Source organism: Cricetulus griseus, assembly GCF_003668045.3.
Source record: "Cricetulus griseus strain 17A/GY chromosome 1 unlocalized genomic scaffold, alternate assembly CriGri-PICRH-1.0 chr1_1, whole genome shotgun sequence".
In the NCBI taxonomy this organism is placed as follows: domain Eukaryota; kingdom Metazoa; phylum Chordata; class Mammalia; order Rodentia; family Cricetidae; genus Cricetulus; species Cricetulus griseus.
The window spans coordinates 222,747,049-222,763,203 of NW_023276807.1; the positions used below are offsets into that span (position 1 = coordinate 222,747,049).

At 43.4% G+C, this 16,155-nt stretch overlaps 2 protein-coding genes across 3 annotated transcripts in view; one reads left to right on the forward strand and one right to left on the reverse strand.

Annotated features, from left to right (window-relative positions):
- Positions 1 to 93: 93 nt before the first annotated feature.
- Positions 94 to 6,847, forward strand: Gnrh1 (gonadotropin releasing hormone 1). The gene is made up of 3 exons (XM_027390267.2): positions 94 to 3,705; positions 5,265 to 5,360; positions 6,643 to 6,847. The coding sequence occupies exons 1-3, from the start codon at positions 3,208 to 3,210 to the stop codon at positions 6,682 to 6,684; spliced, it is 636 nt and encodes a 211-aa protein (XP_027246068.1). The 5' UTR covers positions 94 to 3,207; the 3' UTR covers positions 6,685 to 6,847.
- A 2,972-nt stretch (positions 6,848 to 9,819) lies between these two features.
- Positions 9,820 to 16,155, reverse strand: part of Dock5 (dedicator of cytokinesis 5) — a 184,865-nt gene continuing 178,529 nt past the window's right edge. Inside the window, exons 51-52 of one of the 2 annotated variants that reach the window (XM_035452751.1) lie at positions 15,253 to 15,353; positions 9,820 to 14,347 (exon numbers count right to left, since the gene is read on the reverse strand). In XM_035452751.1, coding sequence (XP_035308642.1) covers positions 14,243 to 14,347; positions 15,253 to 15,353 — 206 coding nt within the window. In that variant the 3' untranslated portion in view covers positions 9,820 to 14,242. The remainder of the gene's footprint in view (positions 14,348 to 15,252; positions 15,354 to 16,155) is intronic. The other variant, XM_027390260.2, reaches the window with a different exon arrangement.

Below are 16,155 nucleotides of genomic sequence, written 5' to 3' on the forward strand. Positions count from 1 at the left end.
TTCATGATGGTGCATGCAGGAGCGAACGGTATGGTGCTCTTAATGGGTTAGTTTTGTTGGTAAAGCCATTAAAGCAAATTCACCTCTTGGATATGGTTTCATGATCCTCTTTTCAGAGACTACCATGCTACAGCACTTTCGGTTCTCCACTAAGGAAGACATCCAGTGATTTGTGTTGCTCTATAGCTCACGAGTGTCGTTCATTTGTTGTATTGGGCAAGAAATTTGGTTTTGCCTGATGTCTAAGAGAGAGATTTCTAAGAAAGGGAAGAGTTCCAAGGATAACTTGCATTATCACTGGTGGTGATCATGTGGGTATATAAGTTCAAATAGAGCCTGTGAGAGGGCCTACATTGGCTAGATAGTTTCCATTGATAACACTCAGTTCTCTACTCAAGTAACTGTCTAAGGCAATATGTGTCAGTCTCTGGTACGGCCAAGTTCCTCAGCAGCCCTTTGAAGGGATTTTGAGTAAGAAATGTTGTAAAGTCATTACTATGATGGCTTTCTTTAGTAATCAAGACCTATTTTCTCCCATTCATTTTATGAATATTATTTCTGTCACAAGCCTACTCCCAGGTCAACTTTAAATCATCTTTTATACATGAAAAACTCTAGAATTCTGTTAATTTCCCCAAGGAAGTAGTATCTTTAAAATGAAAAGCATCAAACTACAAAGAAAAATGGTTACATTATTTCAGGATAAAGCATGTTCCCCAAGGCTTCATTCTCAGGCCTTTCAGTGCCTGGCTTAGTGGTGTGAGCGACAGTTAGTCCCACAGGCCTCCTGCTGAGATTTTACATTAGGGCAAGAAAGAGGTTGTTCACCTGTCATTCAGGAAGGAACAAAATCATTGTAATCATTTTGAGCTATTTGTTCAAAATGAAGTAGTTTTCCCCTATAAAACGTTCTTTTGGATTTAGAAAAAGAAAATTGTGACAATTATAAAGTCCAATTATTTAAACCCAGCTGATCAATTTCAATCTTAGGTAAATTGGCTTAAGCATGCACTCATGAGAGATCTAAAAGTCTGTCTCTACGCCTCAAAACCTCACCAATGGCACAATGGCTTAATAGTTCATTTGATGCTATAGAAAGTAGGACACATTTGGTTTCTGTCCTTAGGCTCTGTGTGACCTGAGGCAAGTCTAAGTGTACTTAGGCCAGGGCATATCTGAAATTTTCCATCTGTGTTGCTGTCTTCATAAATATTTTTGAAATTTTTAAAAATCAGTATAGACACATTGAGGTTCTCTGACAACAGGGCCCCCACATCTTTATCATTCTGTTAGGTCTAGCCAGACACTACAGTTTTTTGTTTTTCCCTCGAGTAACACTAAGAAGCACATTTCTAACAAACAAAACACAGTGGACAGTTTGAAGTAAAATTGTTTAAACTTCAGGAATTCTTATTGAAAAATCACCTCCCTTGCATATTCTAGTGAGATGAGGTCCCACACTTTGTGTGAGTAGCATGTTAGTGGAGGTATCTAAACGAAATGATAGTCACTGAAGTCACTCTTCTCTACCCTGTCATAAGAACTGGGCAGAGATCACCTGGGAAGCCAATGTCTCTTAATCTAGGCCTGCTACTATTACTCGTTACTAGAAACCCTTATAAATGGAATTATTTCAGAGAACTCTGGGCAGCAACTGCTGGGGTTAGCATCCTACCAGCGATGTTGCCAATCTCAACTGTATAAAGATCAAATACAATGTTATTTTTAAAGCATTTTGAAGCTTAGGTAGTGTAACAATGTATTGTACATAGAGATTTCATTCTGTATCAGATAAAATAACCTTGGAAGTTGAAAATTGAGGTAGGGTCTGCCAAACCTGCTTAAAAGGCCCTTCATTCATTCAATGACTCAGCGAAATCTTTGTGTGTTGAATGTTGACCAGATACAAAGAGTCATTAACAGGCAGGAAGCAGAGGACTACTTTCAGGGATTATAGGAAAAGTGTGTGTGTGTGTGTGTGTGTGTGTGTGTGTGTGTGTGTGTGTGTGTGTGTGTGTGTGTGTGCTCGCGCGCGCCACACAGCATGTGTGTGGAGGTCAGAGGACACCTCAAGAGAATCAGTTCTCTTACTCTATTTTGTGAGACCCTAGAATGGAACTCAGATCATCAAAATTGACAGCAGCCTCTCCCCACTGAGCCATCTCACCAGCCCTAAATTAGATTTTTTTTTTTTAGCTTGGGAATAACACTATGATTATCTGATTTAAATTTTCCTTTTACTGAGACTCAAATGCTAATACTGGCTCCCACGCACTTTGTCTCAACGCTCTGTATTTATTGCTTAACTTCCCTGTGAAAGTTTTGTGTGTGTGTGTTTAACTTCATCTCATCTAAGACACTGGTTTTCCTTGAACTCTCATAGGGCTGCCACCTTCCTCAAGGGAACACAGCATAGCTGAATTTTAATCCCTTAGAAGGGTGACTTCAGCTGTGAAAGTTTTAGCTAAGATTTTAATGACCAGGTTTAAGAAAATGTAACAGAACAGCAGGTGTCCCAATTACATTCACCATTAAAAGGCTTTTTGTGAGGATTTAAACATCATTATTAAAACTATTGTCTGCGCTGTGCTATACCTCATCATTCACCAGCAGGGAGGATTTCGGTGTCCCAGAAAAAAAAATCATATAAAAAGGAAGCCAGGAAAGCAGAAACATTGCAGCACTCAACTCACCAAAGGAAGTTTGGTATCTCTTTGGCTTTCATTTCCCAACAGGTAAAATTGTACTTCTAGCACTATTTTTAATGTTGCTTGTTTTGTATGTCCGAAGGGTATTTTGCACTCAAGGGTCAAGTCTAGATGTTATGGTATCCAAGGGAAGCCTTGCCCTTCATTGACTGACCTTGTCAACCACCAGCCTTTGGTGGAGATCCAATCTTGGTGGAACCCAGCATGGCCCAGTGTTGGACACTAATTTTGGCTTCTTCCCCATCAGATGAAATTAATTTAGAGGCACATTTTATCAATTAACTCTAGGCTTACTAGGCAAGAGGGGTATCTGAGCTAGGTATCTCCACCTAGATCAGTTCTTGGTCTTGAAGCTGGTCTGGCCAGCTGTAATGCCCTAAAGACTAGATGTCAGCAATGCCACAGGGTTGCCATTTAAAGTCAAGCAACCTGTTATTAACCAGAGACATCTAGGGGGAGCTGCTTTTTCAGAGCAGATGGCCCAATTCTAATCTCATGAATGACAAAGATGAGAACGAGGAGGGTTACAGGCAAAGTGAATTTGATAAGGGATGAATTATGGGTTTCAGATAACCAACCAAACAAAACTAAAAATGGACTACATTACCAAAAAAAAAAAAAAAAAAACCCGCAGAAGATGCCAGAATCAAGTACAGGGGTTTGTCCCCAAGGTCTACGGAGCTCAAGACAGGCAGGTGTCCCTGTGTTTCATTGTCTTCATGAAATACCTACCAGCTGCATGACTTCCTCTGCAGCTTCTGGAGGGTCAGTGGTCCAGATTCTTGTCTCTTTACTAAGCACTCCTTGTTCTCCTTCAGTCTGGGTCTGTCATGATGGTGTCTTGATGTCCCTTAGAGTGGAGATGATCCCCAAACTTACAGCTGTTGTTGTTCTGCTGAGCCTCTGTTTGGAAGGCTGCTCCAGCCAGCACTGGTCCTATGGATTGCGCCCTGGAGGAAAGAGAAACGCTGAACACTTGAGTGATTCTTTCCAAGAGGTAAGGTTTCCCCGCATTGACTCACTTCTGTGTGAGCTGTGCAGTGCAAACCCCAGTGGCACGGCTGTGAGCTTACCCTAGATACTGACTCCAGTGAAATAAGACTTCATGGAGTGGAAGCCAGGTTCCTCCTCGCACCTTTGACAGAGACTAAGGAAACAAACAGCAGGGCAGATGTGAAGAGAGCGGAACACCAAGTTCATGACAAGGCACCATGCTCTCAAATATCTATGATATTAAATCAGTACTCTTGTGTAATTCACCAGTAAGTATCTGTATCAAGGACATAAGTGTTGTTATTTCTTGCCACTGATAGAGACATTTAAGTAAAGAACCTGGAGGATGTTTAACTCCATGAATTGTCAAATTTAAGATTGTGAGGTGGAAAACATACTAGATTTAATTTCCTCCAGATTAGGTTACAGTGCTGGCACCAGCATTAATGTAGGACACGTGTTTTATCTTAAAACTTCACTTATTAAGGATGGGGAGTATTACATGAGGGAAGCCATTTACATTAGTTGATTAGTCCAAACAGTAACTCAGAACTGAGAAGAAACACATCAGAGAAACTTAAAACCGAGGTATTGTCTGGTTTTGAAGATAGAACAAAGCCCCAGAATCAGAAGCCTCCATTCTGTGGATTATTTTTGAAGCAAATTTCATGGAACTAGGATGTAGTGAAAACCAGAAACCAACCTCGATGGGTGTGGTGCTCACACCTGTAGTCACAGTCCCTTGGAGGCTAAAAAGGAAGGTTTCTGTCCCAGTTTCATTACTGTTGTGATAAAACACACTGACCAAACGTAATTTAGTGGAAAAATGGTTTATGTGGCTTACAGTTCCAGAGAGACCATCCTTGTGGGGAAGTGAGGGCAGGAACTCAAAATAGCTAGTTACATCCATAGTCAAGAACAGACAGAATAAATGCCTAGCACACAGCTTGCTTTCCAGGACCCAAACCCAGGAAATGACGCTGCCCACAGTGGGCTTCATCTTCCCACATCTATGAACATTCAAGATACTAGACAGGTCCACAACCAACCTGATCTAGACAGTCTTTTCCCAGGCGATTTATATTATATCAAATTGGCTATTAGAAACAACCATCACAACTCCGCCCCTTGTCAATTTGATACACAAACACACCACTGTAAGCTAGTTCAAGGCTAGACTACACAGTGAGTCTGTGAGCAGTCTGGGATACAGAGTGAAACCCTGTTTGAAATAAAATGAAAGAACAGCAGCAACAAAAACAACATAACAAACAGAAACCCAGCCCAATCAGGGCTCTAAAGCTCATGCACTTTTTGTGTCCTGTCTGTTTGTGAGGCTCAGAACACTTCACTCTTGTCTGAGAGAACATGATCTCTTCTTACTGTCCCCATCACCTCCTGAATTCCAGCTCATTCTTTAAAAATGCATCCTTAAACTCCACAGACTCACAGTTGTCCAGCTTCTCACTCAGCATCATAACCCCCAGTCCTTACTCTTGGTGGAAATGGAAAGCTCTGTCTTGTTTCTGTATTTTCATCTTTGAGAATCTTCTTTATCTCCAGATGGGCAAAGAGGTGGATCAGCTAGCAGAACCCCAGCACTTCGAATGCACTGTCCGCTGGCCTCGTTCGCCTCTCAGGGACCTTCGAGGAGCTCTGGTGAGTTACAGTGGTCACTGCATAGAGCTAGAGTCAGAAAGGAGTTTGGGTACTGTGACCTGTCAGCCACCGGAGTCACTCCTGTAGCAGGGCCCTTTGTAGCTTACAGAGTGTCCACCCTGCATAGATAGCACTCATGTTTGGAAGCTACCTGTTTTTCTGAAATTGATTTAAATGTGTCTATATACCCTTTATCTACTAATCCCGGTTTCAGCCTTTGGAATGACTGGCAAATTTCTTCCCACTGTAATCCTCCAATTTTCAAAGAATAGTCAACCCCCTAGCTATTCATCCCTGAGATGACTCCTACCCTCTCTTGATTCAGCCATTGCTTCTAGAACCTTGGGAACTATAGAAACCAAAAGCAAGGCTTTAGGTCACTCCCCCACTTTGGATCACAATATTCAAAACTTAAAAAATTTATAACTCGGAGCCACAGATTTGACTTGTAGTTTTGTTAGGCCCAAATGCCCACCATTCTCATTCTCTCTTCCCCCTTTCCTCTTTTGGTATTGGGTATTGACCACAGGTAAGATCTTATGCTGACAAGCACTGTAAGGATTATATCCTTGGCCCTCCTCCTACTTAAAAAAAAAAATCTTTATAATGTGAGACAGAATCTCACTAACTTTCTCAGGCAGTGCAGCCCAAGTCGGACTTGAATTTGAGGTTCCTTTCAACCTCCAGAGAAGCTACAATTACAGGGATGTGTTACTACTGTGGCTGTAATATTGGTTGTTTATGAGAATAGAAGCATGAAACAAACTGAATGGGGAAAGTGAACCTAGAACGAGTGTCGGTGTTCTCTGAGCTGCTTTCCCACTGACCCGCAGCAGTCAGAAAGCATATGGCCAACTTCCAGTTACTCAGAGAAGGAGGGAAATCCTCAGTAAATCCTGCATGAAGATAAGGCTGATTTTTAAGTTTTCTCCATTGACTTCAAAGTCCACACTCAGTGGACAAAGATGAAGGTGGGCAGTCATCTCTATTTCCTTTCTTGTTCTAATCTTGCCTATAGCCCAGTCGAAATAACCAGCCAAAATTCCCTAGGCATGACGTCATGAAGGACTCCAAGGAAAGGCTGATTTGACCCAATCCTTCCTCGATATGACACCCTTTGAGCGATTAACCTAGATTTTAGGGTGTCCACAGGTCTACAAGATACTGTCTGCCATGTTTCTAGCACTTTTGAGTGAATAACAAATTCTTAGATCTGAATATCAGAAACAATGAAACTCAGCTAGCCAATTCAACATTGATATTCATGTTATGTGTTTTTCAGGAAAGTCTGATTGAAGAGGAAACCAGGCAGAAGAAGATGTAAATGCATTGGCCCCAAAGGATCCACAACACCCAAGTGTAATGTGGACATTGAAATTTGTGACCTGATATAGATCTGTAATTGTGTGGGTTTCAGCATTTCTGTGCCCAGTAGCATGTATTTCATAATAAAGTGATGTGTTGTGGATCAAGTCCTGTAAATGTGATGGTCCTCTGACTCCAAGCTCAGGATGCTTTTTTTTTTTTTTAACATTTTTTATTTTTTGTGTCTTTCACATCTTGCATCTAGATCCCATTCATTTCCTGTCCCTTCTGTGTCTCTGCCCTTGCAACCTCCCCCACAATAAAACAAAATTTAAGAGAAAAAAATGAAAAAAAAGAAAAGAAAAACCTCTTGCCATCAAAGCTGTAGTGTGACACAGTGAGTCACATAGTCTATTACCTTTTGTCCATATATCTTTACTTGGTCTGGTTCGAGGCCTCTGGTTTGTGCTACACTATTGATGCTGGACCCTCACTGGGACTCCTCTTGGATATCCCGTTGTCCTGTGTCATGGAGGTCCTGCAGCTTTGGGTTTACAGGATGGGCTCCTTCATGTGCTCCCACAGATCATACAGGGGGTGGATGTTGGGGTGGGCCAACTCATAACCCTGGTTCTGGGCCTGAGAAGTTGGTCAGCCCTCCAGCACCTCTCACCACTACCACCACCACCACCACCACCACCAGGGTGAGCTCTCCAGCATAGCCCTGGCTAGCTCACCCCTTGCAGCGATGAGCAAGGGGCGGGACCAGTTCTCCTGCTTTCATGCCTAGAGTATGCCTTCCCACAGCTGCACCATCAGAGCCAACTCTACTGTGTTGCCCAGGGGAGGTTCAGTAGGCACTCTCCCGAGTTCTGCAGCTGGTGAGGAGCAGGACCCGCTTTCCAGCTCTCATGACCTCAGGGCCAGCTCTCCCATGCTTGTATTCTCAGCAGATTCACCCATACCCACCAATAGGGTCAGCTCTACGGTACTGCCCAACAGAGAAGGGGCCCACTTCCGGGAGTGTTGCAGCTGGTAGTGGGAGATCAGCGCCCTCATCCACTACAGGTGACAGGGGCAGGGGTGGGTGGATGCAGCTCTTTAGATGAGGACATGTGGTAGATGGAAAAGAAACCACAACGATCAAGTGTCTTTTTGACCAAGAGATGTAATCCACGGCTCACATCCACCCTGCATTCACAAAGAGAAGGCAATGGTCATATACTGGCTGAGGCCAGAGGAAACTAGTTCACCTGGTTTCTATAGGATCATAACTGTATCTCCTGCTGCTGGGAAAGAACTGTCCTCCCTCTGCCTCTCAAAGTCAGCTAGAATCCCGTGGAAGCAGAGGAGAGGCAGAGGCTTCTGGACTCCTTGTCCAGTGCTCCTTCTGGTTCCATATTGTCTTTGCTAGGTGGTATGAGGTTCATTCAGAACTATTTTTCTATTGCTGTAGCCAAATCCCTGAGGCTAAGTACTTAATAAGGAAAGGTTTTTTTTGTTGTTGTTGTTTTTTGTTTTTTTTTTTTTTTGTGGCTCAAAATTTTGGAGGCTAAACTGTCTTAACTTGGGAGGCCATATCCGTTGTGTTTGGATTATGTCATGGGAATCACATCACAGTGGTATGGGACGTTCACAGAGGATGCCAAACACTGGGTCATCTCACTTTACAACATCTACTCTCATTACTCTCATAGTAATTGATTTAGTCCTATAGGGCCTGACCCACTTTCATGAGACAGGCATTAGGCCATTCTGAGGGTGCTTTCATCATGACCTGAAGACCCACCTCTCCATAAAGCTTTGACAACTTTGGGACAGGCTTCCAGAATGTGGCTCTTTAGGACACATACCACATCCATAGCAGGGACCAGGGCCGCACATCGTTTTCCTGAGAACTTAAACAAAAGTGTAAACAGTCCATTGCAGACAGAACCTGGTGTTCTCTTGTCTCCTGGGCCACCTTTCATCCCCCACAAGGACAGAGTCAGGCTTCAGGTTAGATATACATGCACAAATATCTTCGAGCAAGATGAGAAATAGCCATGACTGTCTTCACTTTCAAGCAATGAAGCCGAAGCTTAGGGCTTGGGGGGCCCACTCCCTAAACTGCACAGCAAAGAACAGCCAATGAAGCTGAGACTTGGGAGTGTTGGGTTGTTGGAACTGAAATAGGAAACTGGGGCTGCTCATAACCAATTAGGTTTTACTGTGGCCATTCCATGAGGTCCTAGATGTGATGACACAATTCTCACATATCCCCCAACTTTCAAGTAGCTATGGAACTACTGAGAAAACTCAAATTTCAGCAAATGCCCATGGAATATTGTAAATTTGATTGTTTTTTAAAAATACTGTGATTGGCAAGTGGAAGCCTAACATCTTTCATTAATGGTTTGTTTTAAACAGTCTCATATTACTCAAATGGGCCTTGAACTTGCTATTAATGAACCTATTTTTTAAAAAAAGCAACAGACCTTCTCATGCATTATACTTGGAGCATTGGGCTTCTACTATCAAACACCATCTCTGGGAGAAATTTTTTTTTTTACTGAGCCATGGGTTCTCTAGAATGGGATAAAAAGGTGTTCATTCAGCTGCTGTTGCTGTTATAGACTTGGGATGACACATGGCAGTTTGCAAGCCTATTGGGTCCACTTAATCCACAGATGGCCCAAAAGATCAAGGGGAATAGCGAATATAAAAACATTACCTTTACTAAATGTCAAAGCTTTCCCTCTATCTGAAGATTTTACCTCTCAATGTACCTTGAATATATATATTTACAAGTATATACCTTACATACATATTACAATTATGCACTGTGTATGTGTGTGTTCACGAGTGCACGAATGCACATGTCCATGCATCATGGGTGTCCAGAATGCACCTAGCCTAACATTCACTCATGCCTCAGGACAAATGCCACCTATATTTTTGATAAGCACATAGGGTTATCCTTTGACACATAGATAATAGGACATTACTAGCTGTTAAAAGTAATAGATTGATTGGGCCAGCTTAGATACTCTTACTTTATTTATCCTCTTACTCGTGCCAGTGAAGAACACACAAAACCTGCACACATGGAATAACTTTCCTTCAGAAAACTTTCAGCTCAGCTCAGACAACAAAGGCATGGGTGAGCAGGGCAAAAAAAGAGAAGATTCCAGATTTTATTAGTTCTATGTAAGACAGACACCAGGATCCCACAGTATGCATTTCTACAGGATCTGTAATGAAATGAGTCCAGAGGGGCCCTGAGGGTGAAGTGTCTTGAAGGAGCTGTCACTAGGGAAAAACCATTAAAGCCCAAGATCTTATTTTAATAATCTAAAAACAATAACAAGCTAAACACATAGTAAACTTTAAAATACATTTCCATTTTAATTTACAAAATAAATAACAGCAAATATGAACAAAACTCTTCAACACACATCTCCCTAACTGTTCATGTATGAAATCCAATTACTTATAAAATCATGGTGAAGGCATTTTGACAGGACTCTGGGTGAACAACCCCCTAGGAGGTGACTGAGAGATGAGCTTGGACATGTGTATGGGAGAACGGCTGCTGCTGCGTCTGAAGAGTCAACTAGAAGTTAATGCCCAGAAGGAAAACAATTCCTCCTACAGATAACAGCTAATGGTTTAACTCTGAACCCACCCAGAGAGAAGCTTCACTTTTTCCAATTTTTATTTCTTCTGCTGTACTGAGACTAGGACCCAGGACCTCGCAATGCTAAGCCAAGTGAGCTTCATCTTCAACACTTCCAATTGAATTCTAAATAATAGAGAGGAATGGAAGTGTCCAAGAAAGCAGTAGTTGTCAACTTTCCAAAGCACACGAGGGAAGTGTGTCTCTTAGCAAGGGACTGGAAGTCTAGACACAGCAGGCCAGCTTGGTGACTCTGAAGACTATTAACCACGGCTGCCGCAGAGAGTTAGGACAATTTGTACCAATATCTAAAAAATAGATGCTAGGCTCATTAATATTCACAAATCTTTTGCCCAGAATAGCCAGGCCTGGCAGGCTCAAAGCACCAGTAGAGGGTGAAAAATGTGGATTCCAGTTCATACAGCGAAAGCCTCTGGACAGAAGTCTCACTTTGTTTCCTTAGAATGATGAAGGCCAGAGCAGAAGGAAACTGAGTCCATGCAGTCTCCAACATACAACAGACAAGAACATGGACTTGCAATATGGTACATCATCTCTGCTGTCTTGTGTCGATGGGGCGGGCCTTATCTCCATTTCATTATACCTGAGAAGTGTGAGGGTGAAGGCACAAACTTAAAAGGACCTCCCAATTACGTCTCACAGAATTGTGTTACTGGCATGCAGGCTTCTTCTGGGATACCGGAGTCATGTCTGTCTGGGAAAAGGTCACATGGGTGTCTAGCTATCTAAGGATGTCTCTATCTGCACTTCTGGGATTTGTGTACTCACTGTATATAAGCTGCAAAATGAAAATGTGCCCCTCAATCTGAAGGCAACTGGAAGGGAAAGACTCAGCTTGGAAATCAGTGACAAGGGTGGTTATGCCATCTGAGCTCTTGTGAGACACCTTGTTTTATCCAAGGGATCTACAGTGTGGCTAAGTTTACAATGGGTGTCCCTGGCTGGAGCCAAGCAAGGGGTGGAGGTGGAGGGAGGAGGCCATCCACTGCTAAGCAGCCTTATTTAGGGCTTTTCTTTTCATATAGTGCTGACTTTCTGATCCAATAGCACACTGGATTGAATTGCATAGCAGGCCGTTTCGACTGAGTGCACCAAGGGACTAGTACTGTGTCTAGCCTTCAGCAAGGGTATACTTTCTTTAAAGAACAAACAAAAAACAAAAAACCAAACCAAAACAAAACGACCTCACAGCAAGACAAGTCACCATGACAGAGAGGGAATGAAAAAGAGTGATGTAACAATGCCTCAAACTCACTCACAAGCCATCAATCAACATTCATTCATAAAGATTGTGACAATCTCAGGGCTGATTTCAGTGCCTTCCATGCCTCAGAGATCTTGGCAAGGGCAATAAAAACTGGTCCTTTCTGCCCTCTGCTTCCTGTCCCTTCTATATTTAACATCATTGCAGGACAGATAATAATTTTTCTTCTAATCAAATTAACCCCTTCTTCATCCATAGCTCTTGTGCTGGATAGTTTTATGTCAACTTGATACAAGCTAATATAGCAATAGAAACCCCAAGACAGCTTCCCAAAGAAGTGAGTCTCCCAGTGCCCTGTATGTAAATCAGTACCTACAACATCACCCAGAGTCCTGTGTGTCAAGGCAGCTGAAAGCTGTTATTTTTATTAATGTGGAAAGGGAATCATGGGAAAAATGCCTTACTAAAAAAGGGGTGAGGGGGGTAGGGCATCTCTGAACAACAACAGGTCCAGCACTGCCCAGAGACCAAACTCAGGACTCATGTCTACTAATCTGCAAGAATAGGCTAGGGATTTGCTCTTTTCCCACCCAGTTTCTGTTTCCATGGCAGCCTGCAAAGTATAGTGACATCTTTAAATCCTTTCTAGTCAGTTTGCTAGGGCTCTTCCCAAGCTCCATGGATGCCTTCTATCACCCTTCTGAGGCCTTCCTGCTTCTTTGCAGGGCTTGGATGTTTTCACTTAAGACGATCTTCATCTCTTACTAACCCTTCCACGAATGTGGTGCCCAAGGCCGCCATCTTTTAAGTAAGATCTGCATAACTGAATTCACCCTCAAATACCTTGAAGAAAAATGAACAGCATCAAATCTTACCCAGGTCTAGGAGAGAAAAAGAAGGTCGATGATTGCACGACCCCATTCCACCTTAATGGCACCCCCATTAGCACCTGTGTGGGAGGTAATGCCTCCACTTCAAAAGTGAGAAAGCAAACACACAGAGAATTTCAAATGTGAAGTGACACCTGGGATTTCAGACCAAAGCAGCTTAAAATTCCAGAGCCTGTGTGTTTTCCCCGATCACATGAGGGTGCTCCTTGATGGAAATAAAGAATAGAGACTGGTGTGGCATTTCTAAGATAGACACACTAACTTCTCTAGTGCTGTGCCTGGCATATCTCTGGCTTTTGCTGCCTTGATTGCTGTGATGAACCAGGTGTATCTCTCTTAACAAAGGTGGTAGTGAAAGAGCTATGCAAACAAAGCAAAGCAGGTAGGCAGGTGCAGATTCACACAGCTAAAATCTCTCTGTGCACTTGAACTTGGAAGACTAGATTGAGGGCAATACCGCTCAAAGATTCTAGAAAGCCCAAGGTAGCCCCAAGTCACACAAAAACCTTCAGTTTTGCCATTAATACCTAAGTCTTATAGAACTATCTGAGCTTTTCAGATACCTTTCTAGCTGGGGCTAGACCATCAGGACCTTGTTAGAGATGTCTTTTAGATCCATGTGTTATCTTGGGTACATCCTATGTGAGCAAGCTGGGCTGTTAGAAAAAGCCTGTAGTCCACTTTCTGTGTGTAGCCCCTGATTTCCTTACCTACAAATGATGTGTGTGTGTGTGTGTGTGTGTGTGTGTGTGTGTGTGTGTGTGTGTGTGTGTGTGTGTGAATCTTAAAACCAGTCTAGCTCAAAATATCTGTACATCTTGTGGTCATTTATGTATTTATGTGAACATAATATTTAGCCATCAAAGTCACCTTAATTTTTCCTTCTGAAAGGATTATGGACATTAGTACCATCAGCAAGCAATCAGATTAATTATATGAACAAGAGGAATAAATAATCAAAGGGAATATTGCACTGTATTCTCCAGGGTAAAGTCAAGTAGCAGGCAGGGACCATCTCATCAGGCCAATAGGGTCTGGAAATGTAGCTAGGAGGACCATGGCTTCTAGGTCCCTCAGTACCCAGGATGTGAACTCAGAGAGAAGCAGAGGATGGGAAACAGAGTGCAAAAGTTTCAAAGGAATCCAAGGGTCAGCACATGACTGATGCATGGTGGGGGCTATTCATCGGGAGAGTGCCAGAATGTGAGTCCACAGAATCTTGGAGAAGCCATCTACACCAGAGAGTGGACCCACCTCCAATACACACACATGTGCTCTTTCCCTCAAAGGCAACAGTAGACATTAGGGAAAGAAACCATGGCAACTCCTGGAGTGTACTTGGTATCTGGCTCTCGGGAGATTAGGCAGGGTAGGGATGCCGACAGGAGAGAAGGAAGGAAGTCTTAAACACAGCAGTTCCGAAGCCATCTGAGAAATCCACACAGGAGTCAGTTGCTGGGGCTGTTCTCCACTGCACTGTCACTTCATCACTGCAGGAGAGCTGGCAGAGGCATCCGAATATCCGAAGACCCAGCAAGTCAGTGGTTGAGGCCAACATGCCACCATGGGAAAAGGACAGCACTTGCTTGTTCATGCATAAAGATGGCCAGTTCTGGAAGTTCCATGGGCTAAAGAGGATGTGGCATGGCCTTCAGATGGACAAACAGTTCTGAGCTGGGGAATCGTCTCAGTGTGGGAAGCAGTGCTGGCAGGGAGCCCTGCATGGCAGGCCACCCTTTCTAGGGGCCGTTCTCAGGCAACAGTGGTCCAAGGCACTCAGAGGTGCAGAGCCAGACTGACATCTTCACTGAGAGCCTGGCTCAGAAGACAGGATGCCTGACTTTCGAGCCTTTGGAGGTGGTGGGGGCGGGGCTTTGGCTTCTCTCCGGACAGGCAAGGGGGGTGCAATCTGGAGAGAAGACACATGGAATTACACACAGTCCCTTTTTCTTATTTCCAGTCCATACATTAGTTTTATTTTTAAGTTGACGAGCATCTTTGTGGTCTATACAAGACAAAAAGGGAACAATACTCATTGGTCCTTTGATGGGGGACGTTCTTCTGTATATGTGTTTCTCTTATTGATTGGTCAATAGCCAGACAGAAAGTATAGATGGGGCTACCAGGTAAGGAGAATGCTGGAGAGAGGTCTTGAGACAGAAGCCATATAGATGCCAGAGGAGTAACATGCCGGATTACAGGTAAACCACAGCTTCATGGCAATGCATAGTTTAATAGAAATGGGCTAATAATAGCCAGTAAGGAGCTTGAGCCATCAGCCAACAGTTTAATAATTAATATGTCTCTGTGTGCTTATTTGGGGCTAATTGGCTGATGGGTCAGGTGGAACAGAAACCCAGCTACTGTCCTTGTTCTCTTGAACTGAACACACATACACACACACACACACACACACACACACACACACACACACACTCATGATTGCACCACCAACACTTGGGTACCTGACAAATACTTAGTAATATTTACTGAAAGAAGGAATGAAACCCTTCTGAGTCCACTGCAGAACAACCATTCAGAAGTGACACTTTGGTGTGAACTTGAACTCACTCATCTTACCACCATGTGGGAAGTGGAGGGTATGCCTCCTTCAGTCACACGACCAAATGAAGCAGGCTTCTGGCACATTTCCCTTCTCATCTCCTGAGGCTGCAGGAATGAACCAAGCACTGACTACGGCGTGTGGGCACGCAGTGTAGGGAAAGCCTCTCCACTATACAGCATGGACAATCCAGTGCTGTCTTTCCAGCGGTAGTGCTTGGTATCCACACTGACAGCAACACAGGTTCTTACCTCAGCTGAGTTCCTCTGGCTGCTCTCATAGGGCTTGCTTTTTGGGGGAGGTGGAGGAGGGACAGAAGCCGTCAGCCCATCTGTCTGCAAAGATGGGGAACCTGAAAATGATACAAATGATACGGACTGAAGGATTTATTCAGATTCTTCACAAAAATAATGTTTGCCACCACAGCACCTATACCAGCCTCATATACAGTGCTGTTGCCATTTCTGAGGTTTCTGTGGAAAGAAAAGAGAAGACCTCGACTCTGCCCAACCACAGTTGGTCTTTAATTCACCAGAAAGCTTCACGCAGAATTCTGAAGCATAAATTCCCATGTTTACTCTGTTTTGTTTGGTTGGTTTTTTTGAGACAGGAATTTTCTGTGTAACAGCTCTGACTGTCCTGGAATTCACTCTGTAGACCAGGCCGGCCTTGAATTCACTGAGATCTGCCTGTCTCTGCCTCTGCCTTCGGAGTGCTGGGATTGAAGGTGTGTGCTACCACCACCCATCCCATGTTTATTCTTTTTTTTTTTTTTGATATATTTATTATGCATACAGTGTTCTGCCTGCATGTCAGCCTGCAGGCCAGAAGAGGGCACCAGATTTCAGTACAGATGGTTGTGAGCCACCATGTGGATGCTGGGAATTGAACTCAGGACCTCTGGAAGAGCCATCCAGTGCTTTTAACCTCTGAGCCATATCTCCAGCCCCATGTTTACTCTTAAGCTTAGGATGAGAACAGTTTCTAGTTTTAAGAAACTATTTTCCAATGTACTCTAAGTATTTAGGGAAACATGTATGCTCTGCAGAAAGCTTCACCTGGCTGTACAGAACACTTGACTGGATGGGCAACGGCAGACATGTCCTCCATCTGCACTATGGGAACCTCCAAGTTTGTCTGGAGTGCTGCATATG

Excerpts from the sequence above, each read along its gene's own strand:
- Gnrh1 (XM_027390267.2), top strand. The coding sequence starts at position 3,208 with ATGACAAAGATGAGAACGAGGAGGGTTACAGGCAAAGTGAATTTGATA. Across the intron at positions 3,706-5,264 it reads TGAGTGATTCTTTCCAAGAG|ATGGGCAAAGAGGTGGATCA; the intron begins GTAAGGTTTCCC and ends CTTTATCTCCAG. Across the intron at positions 5,361-6,642 it reads GGGACCTTCGAGGAGCTCTG|GAAAGTCTGATTGAAGAGGA; the intron begins GTGAGTTACAGT and ends TGTGTTTTTCAG.